Genomic DNA, 26,386 nt, shown 5'->3' with positions numbered 1-26,386 from the left:
TTAATTATGATTGCCTAGGTTGTTGTTTACCGATCAGTTATTTTCCCTGACCTAGGAATCCCGAATTCTATATAATCAGGGGGTCCTTGATAATTATACATTAAGAATTACCTGATTTGGGCATCCAATGGGAGACATAACACTTCAGATAGCGGAGGGTTCAAGTGGCAAATACCGGGACCTTCAGCTCAGCCATAATATTGTCATTGTCATGGCCGGACTTTGGGCTTCAGTATTATTTTGGAATACTTTACCCCTCTCATTAATGGGTTGAATAGCTTTTACTAAGCTAGTGCTGTTGAATAGATGCTCATACGTATTACAGAATTCCCTTTGTCTTCTTGCAGCTTGCATATTTAGGCAGTTGGACACCATCTTAATCTCTCTATTGTGGGCCGGGAAACCTAGCAGAGTGGTGTTGTTGATTTTGACCATGCCGTATAGTGATGGGGTCTTTACGTCCAGTGTCTTGAATATTACTATTTTACAGTTCAGCTGCAATATGCAGCATGATGGTTGGCCCACTCTGATAATCATGAAAAAGGCTGTTGCAGGGCAGAGTGTAGTGGCGCACCTTCCAGAGGTGTTAAAGGAGGTTGCAAGAGTTCATTTGGACGCTCTACACATTGTCAGACACATGCCCATATTGTGGCATAGGTTAGTGCGATCGATATTGATGCAGGCCCATTTCATAGGGAAATCCCAGTTTGGATCATGAAGCCCATCCAATTATTACAGGATAACATGTCCTTCCTGGCATGGCATGAGGGTGGGTGTGAACCGCTCAGGGATCTATATCCAGATGAACACTTCATTTAATTTGAAGAGGCTCTAGATACTTTTCAGTTCGGCACTGGCCACTTTCTACAGTATGCTGGACTGGCCGACATAGCTAAAGTGACTTGGTCCACTTTTCCTGCGGCACCTAAATGTACTCGGCATTGTGCTGTCCTGCAGAGGGGGCCGACATATGGTTTACGCTCCTGTACAAAGCTATGCCTGAGGACTCTGCGGTGCCAATCCCTACGGTGCGTCTGGCCTGGGATGCAGGTTTAGACACACCTGTTGTGGTTGTAGACCGGGACAGAGTTAATGAACTCACTCATATGGTGTCCTATAATGCACGTTTTAAATTGACTCATTAAAATCTTTTGCACACGTCTCAGATAACACCACTGGGACTTCAGAAATGGGGTCCTACCCACTCAGCGGTTTGCCTCAGGTGAGGAATAGATGGGGCGGATTTAATGCATCTGGCCTGGCATTGTGGAGGAGTACAGGAGATTGGGCAGGGGTGGTTCCGGAAATACATCGGGCAGTACACATCAACTTCGGTTTCACCCCGGCATACTGTCTATTAGGCAAAAAGGGTAAAAAAAATGTCCTATACATAGTTACAGTTGGCTCTGGTGTTGGTAAGAAGACATGTGGCCATCACCTGGTTGGGACAAGGAGCCCCTGATTCTGATCGCAAGCGCAGGGATGTCATGGAATTGGGGTTGCAGCGGAGGCTCTTCTGAGTCTCAGCAGGTGGGATGAAAAGGCTGAGGAGGATATTGCTGTGTGGAGTGGTCTGTGTGCTTGGTTACTGGATCCAGAAGTGGACACTGAGGTTGAGGGTATAGATATTTTTAGTGATCCAGAAGATGAGTGATTGGATGGGTGGAAAGTATGGATAATGCATGATCCATGTTTCTTGCTAAGGGTGGATTGTACGGGGTGGCCAGTACATCTCACAAGAGACTGGAGAGAAATGTAATGTTTCAGTTGATGTTTCCCTTTATTATGATGAACCAGTTGGGAAAAAACATGCATACTTTTCTCTACCCCTCATAGAAGTGCTGTATTATTGAATGTTCTTGAAAACGTAAATACAAATTTTAAAAAAAGTTATGTAATGGTATGTTATGTAATTTCATCTGTAATGTGCATTAGCGCAGAGCTTCTTGGTGCTGAGCTGTAAACATAGCTCACATAAGACCTTAAGAGAGTTAAAAGAGGAAGTAATTATTTGTTAAAAGCCAAGGTGTGGTCACTTTCTCAACTGTGGCTCAGTTGGATTCTAAACGAAGGGCTCCTGTGTGTGAATTGTATAGTTAGGCTGAGTAATGGAGAAGGCCCGATGTTCATAAGTGACTGTACTTGCTTGTTTAAGAATGTAAGCGCTGGGGTGTGGCTCTTGGATCAATGAATAATGGTAAGTGCTTTGAAGGAGGTTGTGGGTGAAATGGTCAGCCAGTGAAGAGGACTTAGTGGTGGCCTAATCCTATCTAGCCTCAATACGTATCAGACAAGCAGCAGTGTTCTAGCTGAGTTAGAGACACTGAAAAAGCTTCTCTACGGCAGCCAGATACATGGCATTGATTAATCCAGTCTAGATTGTATCAAGGACTTTTTTCGCAGTTTTTGTTGTTACACAGAAGGATCTTTTTCAGAGCCCTGAGCTGGTCACCTATGAATCGAGAAGAAGGTTGACGTGTCTAGGCAAATCCACAATTACAAGATAGCTTCAGTTGGAGAAGGAACATAATTCATTGATTTTGATAACGTCCGTTAAGCTTTTGCTCGCATATGCAACAATCTTTCTTTGGGAGTCTCTTCCTGGCAGGTGCTGTGCTAGTATGGCTCCAAGCCCTACCAGGTTAGCGTCAGCAGTCAGTTCACTGCACAGTAGGGGTCAAAGTAAGCTGGATGCTCCACTGTCACCACTGCTCGTCATATTTCTTCAAATGCCTTGTTGCATTCCAGAGACCAGAGAAACTTCTGTCCTTGTTTTGTTAGTTATCTTAGTGGTGTGCTCACTGTGGTGAAATCCTGTATGGAGCGTGCACAGTAGCTGGCGAGCCCTAGAAAGGATCGTACTTCTGCAACATCCGTCTGCACCTTTGCGTTTTTCAATGTTTCAACTTTGCTGGTGTCTGGCCTCATACCTTGCTTGGAGAAAATATAACCAAAGAACACTAGTTCCCCTCTTCCCAGCTCACACTTTTCTTCATTTAGTGTTAGGCCTGCTCGCTCCAGTTGTGTGCACACTTGACGTAGAATTGCATCATGTTCTTTGTCTGTTTTTCCAAAAAACAGAATGTCATCACTGTAGTTCAGGCTGTTCCAGACTGGTCTTATCACTTGTCTTATTGTCTCCTGGAATATTTCTGCTGCAGAAGAGATTCCAAAACGCAAACGCTTGTATCTGAACAGGCCCAGATGCGTGGAAAACGTCATGATGTATCTCGATTGATTGTCCAGTTCTAGTTGATGATACCCTTTGCACAGGTCTAGCTTCGAGAACCGGCATGCCTTAGTGAAGCAGCTGATCATGTTGTTTAGATGTGGTCCCGGGTGTCGTGCCCTTGAGATTGCAGTGTTAGAAATCCTCATGTCCACACAGATGCGGATCTTTGAGGTGTTCTTCTTGGGGACGGCCACAATCGGAGACACCCAAAGTGTTAGTCCTTCAGCAGGTTCAATTATATCCTGTGCTAGCAAATTTGTTATTTCTTCCTCAACTTGTGAGTGTAGGTGAATTGGTACTCTTTTGTGATGCTGGGCCACCGGCTTGACCGCTTCATTTATGTTTAACGTTATCTGTTTTCCTTTGAGCTTCCCAAGACCCTTCAGTATTCTTGGGTACTCTTGCAGGATGCTTCCAATTTCCGACATGTGATATGCCATGGCCAGTAGTCCCATTAGCTGGGCTGTCACATTTCTGAGCAGGCATGGTGCTGGGATGTCACCTTTGAGCACATGTATTTCTTCTTGGTATGCTTTGCCTTTGTACGTTAGAGTTTCCTTGAACTTCCCCATGTTTTCTACCAGTCGTCGGGATCCCCACCTGAACACATCTACTGTCGACGGTGAAAGCTGTGTTTTCAGTCTCATCTTTTGGTATTCTGATACGCACATGATGTTACAAGTTGCTCCACTTTCAAGCACGAACTGTGCTTGGTGGTTTCCTACCCCAATGTCTACAGTGGCTGTTTTCTGTATTTGTCTCTTTTCCATGAGGTGAAAGTGCTCTGTGTCATGGTCTTCTCTTGGTGCGTCTGACATCAGATACAGCCTCTCCTCCCTCATAGGTGCTGCTGTCTCTTCTGACTCATCTGAGGGGCTGAGATTAATAGTTTCCATGTGTCGTGCATATCTGTTACTTGTCATCCGTGGTCTCATTGTTCTGCCTCTTTTGTTTCTGAATTGTCTGGTCATGCACGTGCTCGAGAAGTGATTGTCTCAGTTACACTTCCTATCTTTTGACCCATTGCGGGGCAAACACCGATGTGTGGGAATTCGAGGCCACATCAATAGCATGTTTGTCTGCCTTTCTTTTGCAGGACCGGCGCCTGGGATTCTTTCTTCTTGAAGTTCCCAGTGACATGATGTGCTACCGCCACTTTCTTCTCTTTACCCATCTCCATTTGTTACGCTTGTTTTGTGGCCCGTGCTTCTGTGCGAGCCATTGTCAATATCTTCTCCAGCGTCGTAGGTTCTTTCAGAATCCTTGCTCGGAACTGATTTGCATCCTTTAATGATGCGCAGTTTTATGGCTTGCTCATTGTCGAATTCGTCAAACTCGCAGTATGCGACCAGCTTCCTTAGTCTCGTGGCAAAATCGTCTAAGCTCTTTTCCCCTTGCTGGCATGCCGTGTTAAACGTGTACCTTTCAAAATCGACGTTGCATTGTGGATCAAGCTTTTGTGTGAGACACTGCATCACTCCCTTGTAATCCGCAATATGGTTGGCGGGGAATGTTAACAAGAGATCTTCTATTTCATTCCCTGCAAGATTTAGTAGTAGGTGCAGTTGTTTCTTGTCCGGTACATCTGTGGCGATCATGTAGCGTTCAAACTTCCTGACCCACTTTTCCCACCTGATGCCTGCTTGCGGCTCTGATAGGCTGAACGGTAATGGCCTGCGGAAGATGGCGCTCTGTTTCTCCTCGTTATCACTCATCTTCTCCCTAGCACTCTTCTATTCTTCTTCCACTTCTTATTTCAGTTAACCTCTCCTTTGTTTCTGTCTTTCCCCTTTTATCGCGCTTAATTTCACTTTATTTCCTTTATTTTCGGCTCCTTTTTTTTTTTTCTTTGGCACTCTTCTATTCTTCTTTCCTTTATTTTCATTTATTTCTCCTTTGTTTCTAACTTTCCTTTGTTTACTGTGCTTGGTTTCACTTTATTTCCTTTATTTTCATCTTCTTTTGCCTCGTTTCACACTTTTCCATCTCTTTCCTATGTTTATTACTGGCCGCCTGACTTTAAAATGGCTGCCGCTCATTTCTGTCCTCTTATTGGCTCAATTTGCCTGACTCTAAAATGGCCACCGTAGTCTTGCAAGGTTTCTTTATCTCCCTCGCCTGACCTCTTAAGATGGCCGCCGCCGTTCCGGCTTCTAATAGGCCCGGTCCGCCTGACTTTAAAATAGCTGCCTTTATCTTGCGATGCTTCGTTCTAGTTATTGCGCGCTTTCCTCTCCTCACTTTGTATTTCTGCAGTGCTCTCGGGTGCCGGTGCTTGCCCACTGTTCGCGTATTGGCAGATTGTCTCTCACTCTGTTGCTTGCAGCTCTCCTATGTCCTTATTATTTTCCGTGCTCTTTCCGATGATTATCATTCGGGGTGGGCTCCTGCATTGCACTGCACTACTCGGACCAGGGTGGGCTCCTGGCTCCGTCACGCTTCTTCTCGGGGACACAGTCAATTCACAGTGATTCACCCTTGTCCTATGGATCACACCTTCGTCGCCAGTTGTCGTGTTCTTCGGTCAGGTAGACACAGGACATGGGTGAGGATTGCAGTTGTTTATTGGATCATACAGGTTTTGATCTCGTACTTCCGCACGTCTGCCCACTGCCCTGTCCCTCATGTGAATGCCTCTCTTCCCACCCCTTGACCGGATGAGGTGTTCGGTTCCCCAGTGTCCACTTCGGGTCCTGCAGGGTTCTATTGTCCTGCCCTCAGGTCACTACAGGTGGTTATGTCTGCATGTGTTCCCAAAATTGAATTTCTGTGTTCACATGCATGCATTTATCTAATGCTCATCAGGTGACTTTGTCTACCTTGTTAAATAAACGGTCACGGCCTGCTTGTTTTGCTGGTATTTCACCGTAAGGTAGAGCTTTTACCAAAGCTGGGAATACCTGCCATAACAGGATTTAACCACTGTCAGTTGCATGAAGTGCAAGCTCTTTAAAATTTGTGTTTTTTTAGGTCTCGCCTGAGCCAGCGCATGCGCTGTTCTGCAAGACATTTAGTATTGGGGTTTTCAAAGTGCTACTAGACGCTTTTGCCGGCCTCAAGCTGACGGTTAGGCGCGCGTGCACGGGCACAGCCGGCATCTGTCTTTCCTCGTCATGACTCATTAGCGAGAGATCACTTTCACTTTCACGGCTTGTATCAGCACTCCACATGAGTGCTTTGTTTTCCCCGTCTGACCCATCCCTTCACTTTCACTTTCACAGCTTATTAGGACTTGTTTTTTTCTCGCAGTCTTGTGCTCCCTGTCTGGTGGGGCCACGTGTGGAGAGTTTGTGAATGCGCACGCGCGCTCCCTGCAGGGGGGGCATTTCAGTTCAGTTTTTAGACTTCTGCATCTTTTGCCAGTGACATACGGCTCAGGATTCGCCAATAATCCCGCGGTGGATTTCACGGTGCTCGGAGCTGGAGCGACAGATACTCTCCCATTCATCGACAATGGGCCAACTAAGTCACCCTGCCACAATGGCCGTAGGCAGTCCTGCTCTTTCATAAATAGACACTGTGTGCTCTACGCCCTGCTACTGCGGTATGTAACAGCAGTCAGACCTGCCGCCCATTTTCACTTCGTGCACTGAGGCTCCAGGCTTCCTCCGTGCGTTGAGCGGTGCAAGTCATTACAGCCATCACGGGTACACGTGTACTAAGGTTGCAATATTTCTGGAGGTTGTTACACTGCAAGACTCTGGGTAAGTTACCAGATGACGCAATGTCATAGGAGACCTTGTGTTTCAGTCTTAAGCATTCCTCCAAACCCAGTGCATTCCGGGAGCTGTAGTTTCGGTTCACTGTCATTGTCAAATTGGGTTCCTCTACTATACACATGTTCTAGAGAGGGTGTGCTTGCACCCTGGAGGTGGCTGCATGCACCGTCCGTCCAGTGCCAGGCAGAAAGGCACATCAGCCCGTTAGGTTCTTATTGGCTCCCCAAATTTTCCTCTAGTTAGGATGTTGGCAGTTGTCCCTGGAAAACATTTGGATGGCTCTAACCTGGACTTTGGGTAGCCCTCTTCCCTTATTGGTCTCTTAAACAGTCCCGGCTCAACTGTGACCCACCTCCGTTATTCCGGGGCAGCACTGTGTCGTCTTCCTGTTACATTTCAGATGCATTGATTTTGCCTCCAAATCCGCGTGAATATAACTAATCTATGAGACATAAATACCGGTCTTCGGGGGTTTCAGGCACATGCTTGTGTTGGGCTGGAGTCGAGTAAAGTCCCTGCTGCTACTAGGACTTACTATTTATTTGGCAGAGCTACCATCTGCCCATGTTAAGACACAGGTATTTGATTTTCTGATCTTATTTTAAGGTCTTGCATTAGCCAAAACCTTTTGATTTTTGCTAAAATGATTTTGAGTGATATACATAATTACCGGGGCTTTCAATCAGCCCACTTAATCCCACTACTGCAAAGAGCAAGGTCTACCCATGCCAAACCTGGTGGCTTTGCCAATGCTTGTTTTTCTTCCCCCCACCTAACTCTGCCTCACTTCAGTGCAACGTAACGAAAACTTCTACTGTGTCTGTATCTGCCATAGCCCTCCCTTGTTGGGTGTTGCATGCTGGCATTTATGAGTTAGTGACACAAAATCTGGATTTAACTTTCAGTGATAGGAAAGTGCGCCAAATGCCAGTGCCTTGCCCTGTAATCGTCCCTTTATTTCCAGTGTACTCTTGAAGTCAGTAAACATTGTGCTTGCCAGGATCTACACCTGATGGCATCATGTTCTGAATAACCAACTGTGCTAATGCTGGGCGTAAGCTTGCAATATTGGAATCTGATTATTTCTGCTTAGGTGCAAATTTGCGGAGGCATTAAAACTCCTTTTTAATTTTGGGCTTCGGTCTGCTTATAAATTTATAACTTTGGGCCACCAACGCAACAAGGATGCCCTCCTTGGTGCCCATGCTTTGACCAGAGTCGCAAACTTGATTGCAGACATTTCCAGTAGAAACTGTTGTAATGGCTCTATTTGGTAAGTAATACTACTGTCATGTAATTCTTTTTCAGCGCTCGAGATTTCTGATTCCCATAGTAGGTGGCTGTATAACTTTCTTTTTGTCCTCGGACATATCATGTGATTCAGTTTTAGATTGGCAGCAAACTTGTTTTTTCTGGTTTTATCAGGTCTCACAAGTCTGTAACCCTTGGTTGTGATTATTGCTGTTTAGTTTTTCGTGCATTTCTCAAATTCCTTTTGTTTGGTTGACAGATCTATTACAACGACGATTTCAATAACTTTGTTAGGCAATGCAATTATCTTTTCAAGTTTTTGCAATTTCTGTAACACTGTATTTGTCAGTATTATTATCCAGCAGTCTCGCATTTATTGTGGTTTCCAATCCATAACACTTTGGTGGGCACTCATTTCATGTTATTTTTGCACATTAATCGGTAGATTCGCTATCTTGTCAGTTTCTTGCACTCTAGGCAGGTGTTGGACTTGGCCCTTCTGGCAGGTTCACCCCTAATCTTTTTGCTTTTAATCTGTGATCTGTGTTGATGATTTTCGGTATCTGCGCACTTTTTCCCTGTGTCCCAGAGTAAAGTGCGTGCATGTAGTGAGGCTGGCCTGCTCTCCCATAGGAATGCATGGGGAATGTCTGTGTCCCTGGTAGTTCCTGATGCGTGGGGAGTGCAGACTCGAATTTGGTATGTGCGAACTCGTGAGAGTGAATGCTTCGCAATGATGTATGTGGCATGAGTGTGTCTTGTGCGGAAGTGCCACTTCTAGAAGCTGGCATATTAGTTTAAAATATGCCTGGCGTGTGATTGGCTGGAGCTGGCTGGTGAGCCTGGCTCCAGGAAGGCTGGATGGGTCTGCCCGGTGGTGAGTGTGAGATTAGCATGCTGATGGCTAGGGAGGAGTACACCTGTGTCCTGAATGAGGCTGGGTTTTCCCCACACAATGCTGGCTCCGCCCCCTGTGGTTCGACTGATGACCCTAGCCCTGCTAGTGAATGATAAGGGGTGGTTGAGCTATCAAGGGTGCTCCCCCACCCTGCACCTACAGACAAAGGATTTAGTGATATAAGAAGGGGCTGTGTCCCCTTACAATTTGTTCTGCTTTTGGATCCTAGCTGAGGGGGCTGCTGCTGTTGCTGGGGCCAGGAGGACCGCCACTTGGCTTGTCTCCCTGCCTGGAGACCCAGTGAGCTGACTCTGGGCCCAGCCTTCCCCCCGCTGCCTGCCTCCAGACCCTGCTGGAGCTTTACTTTGCCAGAGCGCCTGGAAGTGGTTTGATTTGACTTATAGCGCTAGGAGCGCTTTATTTTTGCCCCAGCGCTCAATAGCGCTTTGCTTTGTCTTCTGGCGCAGAAATTGACTTAGCGCTCAGAGCGCTGTTATTCTTTTTGCCAAGTGGCTGCCACGCCGCATTTGCCCCGGTTTATTTAATTATTTAAAGCCGGAGCCCACCCGGCATTGCCCCGTGTTGAAATCACCGCCGCAGCCCGGGGCTGAGGAGACGCAGAGGAAAAGCCAAAGGAACCACCGCTGACGTCGCCCGGGAGCCGCGCTGCCAATGGCTTAGGCTGCGGGAGGCTCGCCGGGCGACCTGCGCGGTGATTGGTTCCCCAAGAAAGCAGCCGAAGAAGGACGGAGGAAGGTGCAGGTGGGGCTCCGTTGGGAGAAGGAGAGCCCCACCGCCCACGAGAGAAGAGGCCAGCAGTGTTCCCCGCCCCCCCGCAGCACCAGTGAAGTCCCGGTGAGTGTGGGGGCAGGTTCTCTTGGTTCTTCGAGCGGCCCCAGTTGGCAGAGGGCCACTCCAACGTGTGCGGCATTTCTTTGTTGGAGCCAAGAGGCTCAGGGGGCATATCTTTGTGTCGAGCCCCGAGCAGGGCTCCTACGTTACTTTGGGCATTTGTATTCACGAGCCTGTGAAGCTCGAGGCGCCATCCTGTGTTGCCGAGTCCCCAGACGAAGGACTCCAACGCCGCCCCATTGTCGTTCAGAGCCCCGAGGCTCCTCCCAGCCCATATTTGTTTTGCGAGCCCTAGAGGCTCGAGGTGCCATTACTTCGCAGAGCCCAGCGAGGCTCTTGGGGGCACAGTTAATTGGTTAGAGCCCCGTGGCTCCCACAAAGTGTTTCTCCCCCCATTGTGTTCTTGAGCCCACGAGGCTCCAACGTTGGCCCATCAGTGATTTACAACTGTCCAACACTTAGTGGACAGTTGCTACGTTTAGGTTTGTGTTCTGTGCTGCCTGCGCAGCCTACCCTGACTTTTGGACTCAGGGCATTTCAGCCCTTGCGAGGCCAGTAGGCCTGGGGGACAATTCTAGTATTGTGCTACGTGCACCCTGCGGATTTAAGGTTTACTTGCTTATGAGATTCCTGCGCAAATGTTCTACCTGCACCTCTGAATATGTTTTAATGCCTCATGTGCAATGTGTTTATGTTTTATCCCCTTTGCTAAAAGTGACCTGCTTAGAGGATTGTTGATTTCTTATTACCTTTGCTAAATGTGACTTGCTTAGGTGATTATTTTATGTTTTATCCCCTTTGCTAAAAGTGACCTGCTTCGAGGATTGTTTATGTTTTATTACCTTTGCTAAAAGTGACCTGCTTAGGTGATTGTTTATGTCCCTTCCCCTTTGCTAAAAGTGTCCTGCTTAGAGGATTGTTTATGTATTACCTTTGCTAAAAGTGACCTGCTTAGGTGATTGTTTATGTTCCTATAAGTCCTGATAATAAGGTCCTAGTTCTCTGCGTGATTTTCCTACAGAGTTTAGGGTTGCATAGGAGGTATTTACCCTTACCAGTGATTACTGGTTGTGTGCTACATTTACTATTTTGGTGCTACAATCATTATATGTTTATGTGCTAAGTGTAATACCTACAAGTGTTAATTCTAAAAGTGCCTACCCCTGACAGTGGTCCATGTGACCCTGTCCTGTACATAATCCCCTGTAAATTCTGCCCGTGCCTGTTGGCACATTGTAAAGTGTGTGTGTTATCTAATGTGTTTTTGCAATAATACAAAGGCTATTTTTTATATAACCTTGTGTGGAGTTTCCTTTGTGGTGGGCCTTGGGTGCTGTTGCTGGGTGCGCGCGCTAACGCTTTACACATCGCCTCCGAGATGAGCCTTGCTGCTCGCGTCATGTTACCTAGAGGGTGAGCAGGGGTTATCTTGGTGTGTAACTCCCTTGCCCTGACCTTAGACATGGTGATCTCTGACTGACTTTGGCGCGAGACTTGGCCAGCCGGGCGTCCTGTGTCTAAAATTAGTGGCAGCGGTGGGATTGGACTTGCGTTTGCGCTGTACCACAGTGGCGACAGGCCGCACTACAAAGCTCTACATTTTTAGATAACCACATTTTGGGGATTATTGTTTTTTAGGGGAAGTCTCAGTATATACACCCAGCTCAATGAGTTTGTTGAAAACGTGGGATATCTTCATCCATCCCAATCAGGCTTTCGCGCTAATTATTCCACTGAATCCGCACTCCTTGGGGTGACTGAGCGACTCCGACACGGTATCGATAGCGGTGAGACCTTTGCGCTTATTCTTCTTGATTTAAGCGCTGCTTTCGATACCGTGTCCCATTCCATCTTATTGGAGTCTCTCTGCTCCCTTGGTGTTGTTGGACCAGCGCTTGCCTGGGTGGCCTCATTTCTCAATGAGCGCACCTTTCAGGTTTTCTCAAACAAAGCTGAATCTGCGATTCACTCCTCTGCTTACGGCGTCCCTCAAGGGTCTATATTGAGCCCTCTGTTGTTCAATATTTACATCAGACCACTTGCTTCTATCGTAGAGGACGCCGGTCTGTCTATATACTCATATGCAGACGACACGCAGATTGTGTTTTCTTTGTCTAGCAGCAGGGCTCAGGACACTTCTGCCCTTAAAACTGGCCTTTCTCGTGTTGCAGCTTGGATGAAAGCGCATCTGCTAAAGCTCAACGGTGACAAGACCGAGGTGATCATACTAGGCAAACATAAAGATCTGTGGGGCTCTAGACACTGGCCCAGTGATATGGGTCTGCTGCCTACCCCCGTGCCTGTTGCTCGTAACCTCGGTGTCCTGATCGACGATAAACTCTCGATGAAGCAGCAGGCAACTAAGGTCGCTGCAATCTGTTTTAATGCTCTACGCTCGCTGCAGAAGATCATATGGATGTTGCCTGAGTCCACTCGAAGAACTGTCGTACAAGCCCTTGTGATGTCCCGCATCGACTATGGCAATGTGCTCTATCTAGGAGCAGATAAAGGCACAATCAATAAACTCCAGGTTGTACAGAACTCAGCTGCTCGCCTGCTGCGCAATGTTCCACGTAGAACGTCCGCAATGCAAGCTCTGCGTGACCTTCACTGGTTAAAAATTTCTGATCGTGTGGTCTTCAAAACTTTGTGCTTCCTATTTAAGATTCGTCAGGGTTTTGCTCCCATCTACCTGCACAATCTTGCCCAGCCATATCAGCCTGGCCGCTCTCTTAGGTCATCCAACAATGGCAATCTTGTGATTCCTAGAATCCGACTGGCAAAAATGGGAGGCCGTTCATTCGCATATCTAGGACCTAAGATGTGGAATGCTCTCCCGTTGGCGCTAAAAACAGAAACTAGTCTTCTTGCTTTCCGCAAAAAATTGAAGACTCTTCTGTTCTAAGTCCTTCGGTTCTGTTTTTCTTTTCTTTCAGCAATTGCTTGTTTTCTTCTTCAGTCTGTCCCTGGCGCCGGGAAACCCATTGCGGGTAGCTGTACGCAATACAAGTTCAATAAATAAATAATAAATAAATATTGCTTCTCCTGAAAGGTGTCATTTTGTAATTTTGTCCAGTACCTTGTTCCCCGCCCTGCTCCCAGATTGGAACCTGTGTCGCTTATGGTCAGATTGAGAAATCAGGGGTGGTAGAAACTGCCTTACAGAGGGGGGGTGTGTGTGAATGAGTGGTGTGTTACACTGGACAGAGGAGTGAAAGTTATCCAAGATAGGGAGATTGCTGAATTTTTGTGAATTGTGTACTCCTGTTAAGCTCAGACCCCCAGGTTCCCTGTGTCAAACTTTTCTTGAGAACGTCCGCCAAAATAGAGCCTGCTTTTGATCTCTGTGGTCTTTTTAGATACAGTAGGTTAGAGCTGGTCAGATTCTGTGAAAAGGGAGGCATAGATGTGAGTGAGTCGGATACTCAGTCCCAGCTTAGGGACAACCTGATCCTATGGCAAAAGGATCAGTGGGATCGTGAGCACAGTGAGAGAGATAGGGCCCGGGCCGCACGCCATGAGGGTGGTGAGTCTGTGGGGAGCCCTGAAGAATTTGAAGTGGATGAGGATGACAGTGGATGGGCACCAGCAGATAGTGAGGACCCCATAGATAGGGAGTCCCTTGCTGGGTCCAGTGTCAGCGCCCCATCCCATTCCCTGTCCCCAGAAGAGTGGTTGGATAGGAGGGAAGAGCGGGAGCATCAGCTAGCTATGGAACAGCTCAGGTTAGAGCACACCAAGCTAGAGGCTGAAAGGGCCTTGTTCAGGGAGAAGATAGCCCTAGAGAATAGACTATCCCCTGCGCACAGTTTTAATTTTCTGGATTCCCCAGGGAGGGTTGAGTCCAGTGGGGGCAGCTATATAAATGTTAGTGTAGAAAGTCCCACTCCCAGTTCCCAGAGTCTGGTACCTGTTTCCCAAGAAGAGGAGCACCGGTTGAAGTTCAGGAGACTTAGGGAACTGTCTCACCAGTCTTGGGAAGACTTTGAGGATGAATGTTGTGGAGCACTGTCTGATTAGGTAGAAGGTCCCACAGAGTGTGATTGGGGCTTATTGTTCGAGATGATTGTCAAAGAGCACCTGCTCAGTGGTTGTTCGCTAGAATTGCGCCAACACCTGGTAGGGTGTGGATTGTCTGAACCATATGAGCTGGCAAAGGAAGCAGACCGATGGGAAAATGCGAAAGGTTCGTTAGAGTCACTAGTGAGTGATTCCAACAATAGTGGGTCAGGTGTCCTCCAGCCAAGCGTGGTGGAGGAGGGTGAGAGTAGACCAGCTAGGTCCCAGTATAGTGAGGAGGGTGTAGGGGCTTACTGCCTGTCTCAGTGGAGCAGGAGTGAGTGTGAGACCAAGAGTCCCCGGACGCCCGAAGCCCTGCCTCAGAGCCTGGATGGTTTCTTTAGGGCACACCAGGATGGGCGCCATCCTGTGTTGCCGAGTCCCCAGACGAAGGACTCCAACGCCGCCCCATTGTCGTTCAGAGCCCCGAGGCTCCTCCCAGCCCATATTTGTTTTGCGAGCCCTAGAGGCTCGAGGTGCCATTACTTCGCAGAGCCCAGCGAGGCTCTTGGGGGCACAGTTAGTTGGTTAGAGCCCCGTGGCTCCCACAAAGTGTTTCTCCCCCCATTGTGTTCTTGAGCCCGCGAGGCTCCAACGTTGGCCCATCAGTGATTTACAACTGTCCAGCACTTAGTGGACAGTTGCTACGTTTAGGTATGTGTTCTGTGCTGCCTGTGCAGCCTACCCTGACATTTGGACTCAGGGCATTTCAGCCCTTTCGAGGCCAGTTGGCCTGGGGGACAATTGTAGTATTGTGCTACGTGCACCCTGCGCATTTAAGGTTTACTTGCTTATGAGATTCCTGCGCAAATGTTCTACCTGCACCTCTGAATGTGTTTTAATGCCTCATGTGCAATGTGTTTATGTTTTATCCCCTTTGCTAAAAGTGACCTGCTTAGAGGATTGTTTATGTTTTATTACCTTTGCTAAAAGTGACCTGCTAGGTGATTGTTTATGTCCCTTCCCCTTTGCTAAAAGTGACCTGCTTAGAGGTATGTTTATGTATTACCTTTGCTAAATGTGACCTGCTTAGGTGATTATTTTATGTTTTATCCCCTTTGCTAAAAGTGACCTGCTTAGAGGATTGTTTATGTTTTATTACCTTTGCTAAAACTGACCTGCTTAGGTGATTGTTTCTGTCCCTTCCCCTTTGCTAAAAGTGACCTGCTTAGAGGATTGTTTATGTATTACCTTTGCTAAAAGTGACCTGCTTAGGGGATTGTTTATGTCCCATTACCTTTGCTAAAAGTGACCTGCTTAGGTGATTATTTTATGTTTTGTCCCCTTTGCTAAAAGTGACCTGCTTAGAGGATTTTTTATGTTTTATTACCTTTGCTAAAAGTGACCTGCTTAGGTGATTGTTTATGTCTCTTCCCCTTTGCTAAAAGTGACCTGCTTAGAGGATTGTTTATGTATTACCTTTGCTAAAAGTGACCTGCTTAGGTGATTGTTTATGTTCCTATAGGTCCTGATAATAAGGTCCTAGTTCCCTGCATGATTTTCCTACAGAGTTTAGGGTTGCGTAGGAGGTATTTACCCTTACCAGTGATTACTGGTTGTGTGACACATTTACTATTTTGGTGCTACAGTCATTATATGTTTATGTGCTAAGTGTTATACCTACAAGTGCTAATTCTAAAAGTGCCTACCCCTGACAGTGGTCCATGTGGCCCTGTCCTGTACATAATCCCCTGTAAATTCTGCCCGTGCCTGTTGGCACATTGTAAAGTGTGTGTGTTATCTAATGTGTTTTTGCTATAATACAAAGGCTATTTTTTATATAACCTTGTGTGGAGTTTCCTTTGTGGTGGGCCTTGGGTGTTGTTGCTGGGTGCGCGCGCAAACGCTTTACACATCGCCTCCGAGATTAGCCTTGCTGCTCGCGTCACGTTACCTAGAGGGTGAGCAGGGGTTATCTTGGTGTGTAACTCCCTTGCCCTGACCTTAGACATGGTGATCTCTGACTGACTTTGGCGCGAGCCTTGGCCAGCCAGGGGTCCCGTGTCTAACAGCAGGCAGCAATGATCTCATGTCCATGGCCCTGGTTGTTAGTAATGCTCTCAATGCATGATACAGTAGCTCTCTTCTGCGTGAGATGTAGTATAGATAACGTATGATACTCTGGAAGTTTAATTTTTTTCTGTATTTGATTGCTGCTTTGTTCTTGAATTCTCATTACTTTTACTTTCAGTAGCGCGTTGGTTATAAGTTTTGTTATCCTGCCATCTTCCAGATGATACGGTTTCTGTTGAACTTGGCTGGTGGTACTGCTATCCAGTGACGTTCTTGTGGCTCTTAATATCTGTATTTTGTGTATGGCAGCACTTTCTTGACTGTTGTTCAGCTGGAAGTGATTTCTGTATTTGGCAGTGCTGCTATCTTGTTGATTTCTCACGAGCCTTGTAATTTTTGCTGCATTGGGTTAAACGTTTTTCTATTCTGCTGTCTCATTGGTTTTCTGAATTCTGTAACACGTGGCTTGTAGTAATACTAGTCTCAATGTGTTTATGAAGGGAAATGTTTCAGTTCTACTGAGAAATGCATCTTAAAATGACTCCCTTACAATACAACAGATGGGGTCTAAAATAAAAAAAACAGCATTGTTGATCTTACCTTGCAGCATGATTCATAAGTATGTGCATATCGTGGCTGCATTGTCATGCTTGCATTGTTGGCATTCACTGGTGAATTAGCGCACGTCTATACCATAATGTCCAGCAAGGATACATTATGAATGATGTGCTGCAGTACAATTCTGTGCATGGTGGCAAATAGTGAAAGCAGTGGTACATGTAATCCTGGCTAACATGTGAGCCCCTTAAGCACCACGTTTACATACCTATGTACCTGTGCAGTCTACACAAGGAGAAAACACTTCTTTTAGCAGCCAGCTGACTCAAAAATTGAATAATACGCGAGTGTGTATGTCCTCCAAAACTTAGCCGAGGAGCTAAATCTGCAATATTTTTTGTTATGAGACTAATATGGCACTTCTTCAAAACTATTTTTTTTACTTGCTCCTTAACCTGCTAGGGTTTAGGTCCTGTGGTTGTGGCACCAAGAGCCTGTGTGCAGTGTTTTTGACCAGATTAGTCAGTACTAAAAACATTCAACAGATTCGAGTAACACCCTCCCTTACTATGCATAATCCCTTTGCTGGTTATTTCTAAGCAACCTTAGAGCTGGTAGGGCTGCATGACTAAATACTTATAAGGTCCCAAAAGCGAGACCTATTGGCTGTGCCAATGCTTGTTTAATCTACCAGTAGAGGGGTATAAAAGGGGATGCAGTAGAGCTCAGTCTAGATGAATGGCATGGCTTTCTCACTTGGATGATATTATTGGTAGCAAAGACAGAGTCTAGCAGATATTCGGCTTGGTGAGTCGGCTTAGTGCTTTGCAGTTGTGTTGGGAGTCAGTCCAAAACTCTGGGACATCCTTCTGAGTGAATCGAAGGAACAACATTTTCAGAGACAATGAATATTGCACCTTATGCTGAAATTCCACAGAACTAATCACTATACAATCCTGATACCATTTAGACTACCTCTTCATCCATTAGATGGGTTTTCTTGCCCAGTCATAAGCTTAAGCAAACGTTAAATAGATATAGATTCTTATCCCTCCTAGAGCCATGCCTGAATGGGTAACCCCTACTCACCTGAATAGCTGAGGGTAATCATACTCATCAGCAGGCAGGAGCAAGCCATACTATACTGGATCCTCCTACCACTGGCCCAGGATCTTTTCTGTTGTGTTTATTTCCTACTCTACTCTCCTTTTACTTTGCTTCTCTTGGAACCTGGCTAAAGTAAATAATAAGCACTTTGCAGACACTTAAACTAATGTGGTGCTTCATAAAAACTACTATTTATTCTTCCAATGGAGTACAATAAAAATCTGAACCTTCTTTTTCTCTTTGACAATCTAAAGGTATAAAACCAGCGAGGTCACATCGAAAGTCAAAAAAACCTCTTCCTCCGACTCCCACAGAAGACAAGGTATTTGTAGATTTGTTTGGAGAGCTTTTTGTTATTGTGACACAGGTAACCTAACAGATGAGAAGTGACCCATTAGAACTTGTCCCATCTTCAAAGTCTTTAACATTTCCCTGTTGTTACCTTTGAGGTGAAGGTGAACAGACGTCCGCCCCCAGAGCCTCCCCAAGCAGAAGAACTGAAGAAGGTGGTGGCGCTGTACGATTACACCCCCATGAATGCCAACGACCTCCCACTGCAGAAGGGTGAGGAGTATCTCATTCTTGAAGAGGGCAACCAATCGTGGTGGAGAGCGCGTGACAAAAATGGGTGAGAACCAGTAAATACACTCTATGTACTATTTACAAACATACTCATTTTCATATCGAGCTGTGAGTAATGATTCTTTAAAAGCATAGACTTCATGTAACCATGTACTAGGCAATTTTATACAAGACAATAAAACCTTCCAATAAAAAAACACATTTTCTGTTATGGTCTATATTGTGATAAAACTTGGAAAGGCTGGGTAAGGGTGGTCCTTTTTCCTACTGGGTTTTTAAAACGTTAATGCAGAGTACGGGGGAAGATTGCAGAAGGAACTAGATTACTGGGCAAGACACAGTCGAGACACCCGCGAGGAAGCAGAATGATGTATTTCAGGATAGGAAGGAGGATGAGGCCTGAGACGAATCATGAATGAGTGACTGTAATCATCTACTTGGTGTTTCTGCAGGGAGTAGCTAGAGTGAGTGTGTAAGTAGTGGAAGTTTCTGATCTGGTAAAATGAGTTATGTCTCACAGGAAACTCATCCAGGTGCTGGCGGGGAGCTGCCCGTGGATCCAGAAGCAGTGGAATCCGCCAGCTCTACTATCAGAGCCCCCAAAACATGGGTTGACTCTCTGATAGGATTTGGTGATCCACCCAGTTGAAAAGAGTACTTCCGACATTTTGAGGCCATTCAATCACAACTCAAATGAAAGAATATTTGTAGATTGCTAAAGATCCAGTGTGAGGGAATTTAAGCATTTAGCATAAACACTTAGAAAACCAAAGATGGCGAATGCCCATATCCACTAGCGCATGCAAGAAATGGACAGTTGTTAAACATAAAGAGATTTTTACTTTATTCTCAAAACTAGGCAGATGTTAGTCAAATCAATACAGTAAGTTGGTGCAAAGTCTTTGGCATTAACAAAAAACCTTTGCCTACAGTGGAATCTCACTTGCATTTCGTAACCACCAAAAGAGCCTTGTCCTGTGAGTAAAGGTATTACAGTTTTATGTAGCTGAAACTTCTTCAAAGAGAGACAGATGTTTCCATATAAAACCTCATGAATCAGAGACATAGCCTTCTAGGCGATTCTACACATGACTGGAAGATAGCAAATAGTAATACAAACTGGTGCCATGGGCATGTGATGAGTAGTTATGGTCACCATTTGAGACTCCTAATTCTGTAACACCTGTAGGTCATGTAGAATACGTACTGAGAAGTCAGCATAAGGCACCTTTCAGCAGTCAAGCTTGACTCCAATGACGTCTTATGCTACTACCATCATATTGCTGGGACAAGAACAGAATGCAAAGAAAAACAAGCATTTACAATCCAATAAGTCTCGCAATTGGGAGACTTTGAGCTATTGGCATTGTAAATGGCAATGCCTTTTATAAGATTTAAAGGCATTATCATTTACAATACTAATAGGTCAAACTTTGGCAAAAGTAAGACCTATTGCATTGTAGAGCATTTTGTCCCTAAATTGGTCGCCGCACTAAACAATAAAGTTAAGGGGAAAAAAAAATAACAGCACGGTGTCCCTGTAGAGGGCGCCGCGCTACACATTATAATTATAAAGAAAAAATTAACTGAGCACGGTGTCCTTAAAGCAAGCACCACGCTCAGCATGGAAATTTATAATAATACAAAAAAAGGCGATATAAGAAGCCATTGTGCCGTGAGTGCTGTAGGGGTAGGGGGCAGACACTTTTAAAGTTAGAGTGGCACATCGGTCTAGAGGAAAAGCGGCCACAATTCTCCTGTGGGGGCGCGCTGCAGATAAAAAACCATTGTCCCCATTAGTGAATAAAGAAAATAGTGCTCACCCATTAGATAAAGCATGCCACGGAACGAGCGAAGTAAAAGGTCCAGTCCTAATGGGCGGTAACAAATGGAGACAGGGCGGTACCAAGGCGGGACTAACACGCCTCATAATGAATCGGAAACCAGTGTTTACCAAGAACAATGACACCAGCCAATGAAAAATATCGGAGGAGAGTGGGTGAGGCTTCCACAGCATACTCTACTACAGCATGCCTTGCAGAGCGAGCAGTGCATGAGCGCTGCCGCTAGGCTTCGACCTAAAAAAGAAAAGAAAAAGGATTGAATACAAGCGTTCATCACAGCCTCCAAGGATATTGTAGGGCTGAAATACACTGCCATTTGTCTCAATTTTTAATACTGTAGACCTTCAAGCAGGGGGCGGCCAGGCAGTGTGGTGAATTTATTTTTATGTTTACAAGCATAGCACAAAGTATAAACTCAGTAACAGCATTGTTAAAAGCTAATACATTTGATTTCAACCATGCTCAAACTTAAGAATTCATGGAAGTCATATCAAAGAAAAAAATCACATGAGGTGCAAGGACCACCTAAGTTTCCATATTCCAGACAGTGACCCCAGTCCCTAGTTAAACTAGTGCTCACTGTGCCTAAGTATCAAATAGACGTAGATACACGAGGACGCCAATTATCGATTTCTTGTTTTCCTTCACCATTTCTAAAATTAAAGACTGTATTTAACCCCTTGCATGCTGATGACGGCCCCCGTCTGTCATGCAGCACGGTGGGCGTGTGCTGATGACGGCTGGGGGCCGTCATGAACCCGCCCACTCTTTAGAAGTGCCGCACAGGTGCTGAATCGCGGCCGCACGCAAGGGGTTAAAATAACCGTAAGAGAACTGTTTGTTGTGATTATTCACCACGATGAATGTCACGATGACTACTAGACTAATCCATCTCAATGCTATTTACATAAGTAAACCACATGTAGAGAGGAAGTGATTCCAGGTAAGAAATGAGAATACTTCGGTTACATAGCCTCCACACATTAGAGTCTCAGTCTACAGACACTAATATTTAACTAGGCTCACACTCCACTAAAGTTATATAATGGTATGTTATTTAATTGTATTTGTAATGTGCGCTAAAGCAAAGCTTCTTGGTACTGAGCTGTAAAAAAAAGCAGGCCTATGGCCTTAAGAGAGTTAAAAGAGGAATTAATTTGTTGTTAAAAGCCAAGGTGATCACATTACCATATATGGCTTATTTTGATTCTACACAAAGGGCTCCTGGGAAATAAACTCTCTGTCGTTTAGCGGGAACCTCTGTTATATCCAGGCGGCTGCCTAGTGATGTTGGCATTGCAGCAGAAACCTTGTTATCCATGGTGTGCCCATATCTCAGAGTTTTAGCTCTCTACTTCTTCGATGTTTTTTTCTGGGTTCCTAGTTCTATTCTGTGAGTTCGAGTAGAGGCTTTTATGTGCATTATAAGTGCATCTTCAGTGTGATTATTAACCATGGTGAAATATCATATGGTTTCCTGTAGTGGATAATCTGTTTTGCAGGGGAGAAAGCAAGGTCTACGTAAGGGTGTATATTGGATTCTCAAGACGGCGCATTTCAGAAACGGCTTCCTAATTACTTATCACCTGTTTATCTTGCTTTTTACGAAGCCTTCCATGCGCCCCAATGTATTGCCACCTGTTCACACCTTAGTTCACACCATAAACCTGTGCTGTGCATTTTGAATTACTAAGGAGGCTGAAGGCCAGAGAGCTACTTACCAGAACTACATCATATTGTATGACGTTTTGATTTGTCGGCAAATGTTTCTAAAGTCAGGAAGGCCATGCAGCTATGTGAATCTGCTAAATATATGCAATTGTTCACCAATAACATAAAAAAATCTTTTACATGACAGAAAATTATTATTATTTTATTCTGGTTCTCCTGTACTTGTTATTCACCTCACTTTTAAAGGTTAAAATATTCTTCTCCTTAAATCATTTCTTTCCTGGATAATCAGTTAATGAAAGGAAGTGAATTGAAATCGAATGAGGGCTTAGTGTAATGATGAGTCACACGCAGTGAAAGCTGAAACAGGTGAGTTTAATCAAAACCCAGCGCTGAACAACTGCACCTCAGTCAAGATAAACCGCAATTAATAATTTCAGACAATACATTCTAAACAGGATTGAAACGTCATCATTATCAGTAAAACTAAGATTGAGCCTAGTCACTCTCCTAATCCAAACTAAGTATTCACACGATAATACATATTTCCCCTACAAAGGTTTATAAACTCCTACTTAAGATAAATAATAAAAATGACAGCTTCTAAATGAACTAGGGACAACATTTATGTAGTAATAAAAACAGCTAATTGTGAAGACCTTACAAAAAAACACATCCAAATTTACTCTTATGTGTACCCACACTGCATATATTACCATGATCAACAGAAGACGAACTTGAATCCAACACACCACCATCCTCACTCATCTGAACACTGTCTTTTTCCATCAACCATGTAGCCTCCTGCGTTATGTTACTTCCCAATCTCAGTGCTGTCCTTTGTAGTGGATTAGGGCCACTCTTGCAAACCACCAATCTACTAAAATGCCGCATTCTACCATTACTTGATTTGGCAACATTGGTGAACACTACCATAACTTCTAAAGGATCTGAAAATATATCATCTCCCTTGCAAACCTCGACTGTTTTTTACCCTGACACAATCACCTTTCTTCTAAACACATTCACTGACACCCTTGTACTCATCATACGCCTTTTTCTACAATATTGTCTTTCACATCAGGAGACCATGCAACCATCTTACTTCTCATCATCTAACTCCGATTACCTTTAGTAAAAGGTGTCCTCCCCTGCATAGTGTAAAATGGGCTGTATCCTGTTAAAGTGGGAATGATGTGATACGCCCAAACCATATCCTCCACATCTCCTTTCCAATTAAATGCATTGTTTTTAGCCAATTGTAATGCTCATTTCTCAATTTCACCATTACCCTCAGGATGACATTCTGAAGTGTGCTAGTGCGACAAACAGTTCCGTTCCAAAAACCGTTTGATGTCAACAGAGGTAAACTGTGCACCATCATCGAAAATAATCTTCCTGGGTAGACCTTCTCTATAAAATAGTTCATCTAAAAAATTTACAACTGAACTGGTATAAGCAGACACCAAATAGAAAAATAATCCATAATTGTCATTAGAACAACTTTTCTTCCATCAGATTCAAGCAGTGGTCCTATAATATCAACACCTAATGTCTCCCAAACCATGTTGGGAAACTCAACCATTTGAAGAAGTGGTCTTAAAGTGACTTGTGACTTGTCCGCCTCCGCACATTCAATGCATGACCTTACCAGAGTTTCCATTTCTTGATCTAATCCTGGCCACCAGTAAAATTCCTTCGCTCTCCATTTACTTCTGACAATCCTCAAAAGTCCCTAATGGCACAAAATTATTTTCCTTAACTGGTTTGGAGGAACAACATTGGAACCTCTTAGTAGATTGCCATCTTCCAATGATAAATGATTATGAATTTCTCAAAAAGGTTTGATATTAAAATTCAAGTTGCACCTAGGAGGCCAACCTTGCACCACATATTCATGCAATACCTTTAACAGTTAATCTTCAATGGCTTTATTCCATTCTTCAATTGAAATACTCTTCTAAACTTCACTCATTCAACCATTATACACTAAAACCCTCTATATTCTCCTGAGACACCTCTTCCAACAGCAAAGGTAATCTACTCAAGCATTAAACACTCTGTTAATAACACCAGGAACAAACAGTACGCATAATCATAGTCCAACAACCTCACAGAAATTAAGCAATTCTAGGAGTGCTATTAAGCAACTTTTTTTTGTTAAAACCTTGATTGCATCTCACAACATGTGATTCCCAAACAAATTGCCTAAAATGCTCTAAAACCCAAACAACAGGTAGAGATTCCTTCTCTATAAGTGAACGCAGTGTCTCAGCTGGAGGCAATGTCCTTGAATCAAATGCAATTGTCAGTTCCTTGCCTCTGAACCCTTTGAATTAACACAACCCTAATAACTTGCATCAGTGGTTAGAACAGTTTGTAAGGTAGAATCAAAACGTTGGATATGGTTAGCAGTACACAATCCACTCTTTTACAACAATAGACAACAATACTTCTTTTTGGCAACTATCAGACAAATTTGACCCTATTCTTCAATAACTGTCTCATTGTATAAGTTTTTCAGAAGAATTCTTAATAAATGTGTAATCAAATTGAGGCAGCCCTATTAAAGATCATCCTTACTGGTAGGAGTTGGTGCATCAGTGATAGCTCGTAACAAGTCTGGTTTAGGTTTAATGCCTTAATGGCTCACTTCATGGCCAAGGTAATTCAATTTCTGTAGAGCAAATCTATAAACTCAGCAGTCAACCCACACTTTCTGAAGTTGCATCATACTTTTCTGAGATGTTTATCATGAGGGCTCTTGTGTTTTCCCATAATTAAAATGTTATATTGAAAACACATCACCCCTTCATGAGAATGGTACAATGTGTGCATTCACTTTTGCTTCTGATGATTCTAACCCAAACAGCATACATACATATTGGAGACCACCAGTAGCGTTCATGATTGCTGTGAAATGTTTACTCTGGGGTTGTAAGCGATTCTGATCATATGCCAATGACAGAAGATTACCTTTCCATTCCTTTCATGAATGAACCTTTCCACAACAACATTATTACCCCAAATCAACACACACACATATAATTCCATATGAATGTCTAGCCATCACCAAAAGTGCAATCCATTCGGAAGCTTCTACTGATTCTATGATACCATTTTAAAACATTTCTCAATTTCCTGCTTCGCTTCATTCCTCACTATCATGGGTAGGTTTCTTGCTTTATGTTTCTTGGGCGTAGCGTTCTCCTGAAGAACTATTTTATGGATAATCCCTTCAAGGCACCAATTTTACCAGAAAACCCACTGGGGTATTTACTCAATATGCATTGACCAACTGCATCACCTTCTCCCAAATCAATCACTTCTTCCAGTCTATTTGGGATTAAAATGATATCCAGAGCCCAATAGTCAATCCACACAAGGTCAGACAGACCTTTTTTCAGCCAAATATAATTTGCCAATAGATTTTCTATTTTTAAATTAAAAAGAAACACTGCGGTAACCTATCATAGGAAATGGGTCTTCGTTAAAACTCAATGGCTGAACATCAGAATGAAGCAATTCTTAACCTAAAACCATGATAAATAGATCTTCCCACGTGTTCTTATCGATGATAATGTATGGGGAGCCAAAATCTGCTATTATCGGCATCTCCACATTCCCCAATTTAATTTTACGCACCGTTTTTTTATGGGATTTGGTACTTAGTCGACATACTTTACTCTCAAGATGTTTATTAATTTCAACACTCAATATACAATCATTGTTTCCATCCAATTCTGTGCTATCTTTCTTGGAAACCGAAAATGTTTCATCTTCCTTCACCACTTTTACTTTATCTTGGTTCTTTTTACAGACTCTAGAAAGTGACCACTAATACCACAGAACGAACACTTCTGATTTACTGCAGGACATATTTTACAATAAGCTAAATGTTCCTTACTCTTACTCACACATCTGTGACATATCCTTTCATCACTCCCGTTACAAAAATCTTTCATTTTGCGAATACCAACTCTGATAGTAGATTCTTTTCCTTTCTTTGCAACCTATTTACATTCAGTTTTTGCATTTTGTACTTTGCCTACATAATCTGTGCTATCTTTGCTTTTATCACTGATGACTGCCTTGGCACACTTGCTAGAAACTTCAGCCTTCTGCGCCATATCTTGTACATCCTTCAGTTCTCAATCCACATGTACCCATAACCTTTTTTGAATAGCTCCATTGTTCACATGCACTATATATAATATGATCTCTAATAAATTCATTATGTAAAATACCAAATTTACAAGCAAGAGCAAGAGTTTTTAAGCAGACACCTAGGGCCTGGTTCACAAATGTAAATGTACCTGCTTGTGTAAGTTTATACTTTTTCAGTATTCACAAAACTGGGTTTTAATTGTACATTTATGAGTGTGGGGAGTCCGCAGTCAGAGCACATAAAAAGATTGGAGTATAGGTTAACCTTTACTTTATTTTTTATTTTTTTGGGAAAACCTTTATTTAAGCAGATCACATTATACAAAATTCCCGCCTACAACCCAGCGGCCCGGCCAAACAATCGAATCAGTGTTATTACCATTGCTGAACGACACAGCCCCTGTGCCGTCAACCCGGGGATACGGCGGCGTTT

The 26,386-nt window shown here is 44.1% G+C and overlaps 1 protein-coding gene across 2 annotated transcripts in view; it reads left to right on the top strand.

Annotated features, from left to right (window-relative positions):
* Positions 1–26,386, top strand: part of BTK (Bruton tyrosine kinase) — a 487,200-nt gene that overhangs the window by 304,935 nt on the left and 155,879 nt on the right. For both annotated transcript variants that reach the window (XM_086964641.1, XM_086964642.1), the window contains exons 7-8: positions 17,944–18,011; positions 18,139–18,317. In XM_086964641.1, the coding sequence (XP_086820767.1) occupies positions 17,944–18,011; positions 18,139–18,317 (247 nt within the window). The remainder of the gene's footprint in view (positions 1–17,943; positions 18,012–18,138; positions 18,318–26,386) is intronic.

This window comes from Lissotriton vulgaris, chromosome 4_1 (assembly GCF_964263255.1).
Source record: "Lissotriton vulgaris chromosome 4_1, aLisVul1.2, whole genome shotgun sequence".
Lineage (NCBI taxonomy): Eukaryota > Metazoa > Chordata > Amphibia > Caudata > Salamandridae > Lissotriton > Lissotriton vulgaris.
This window is presented reverse-complemented; position numbering and strand designations above follow the sequence as displayed.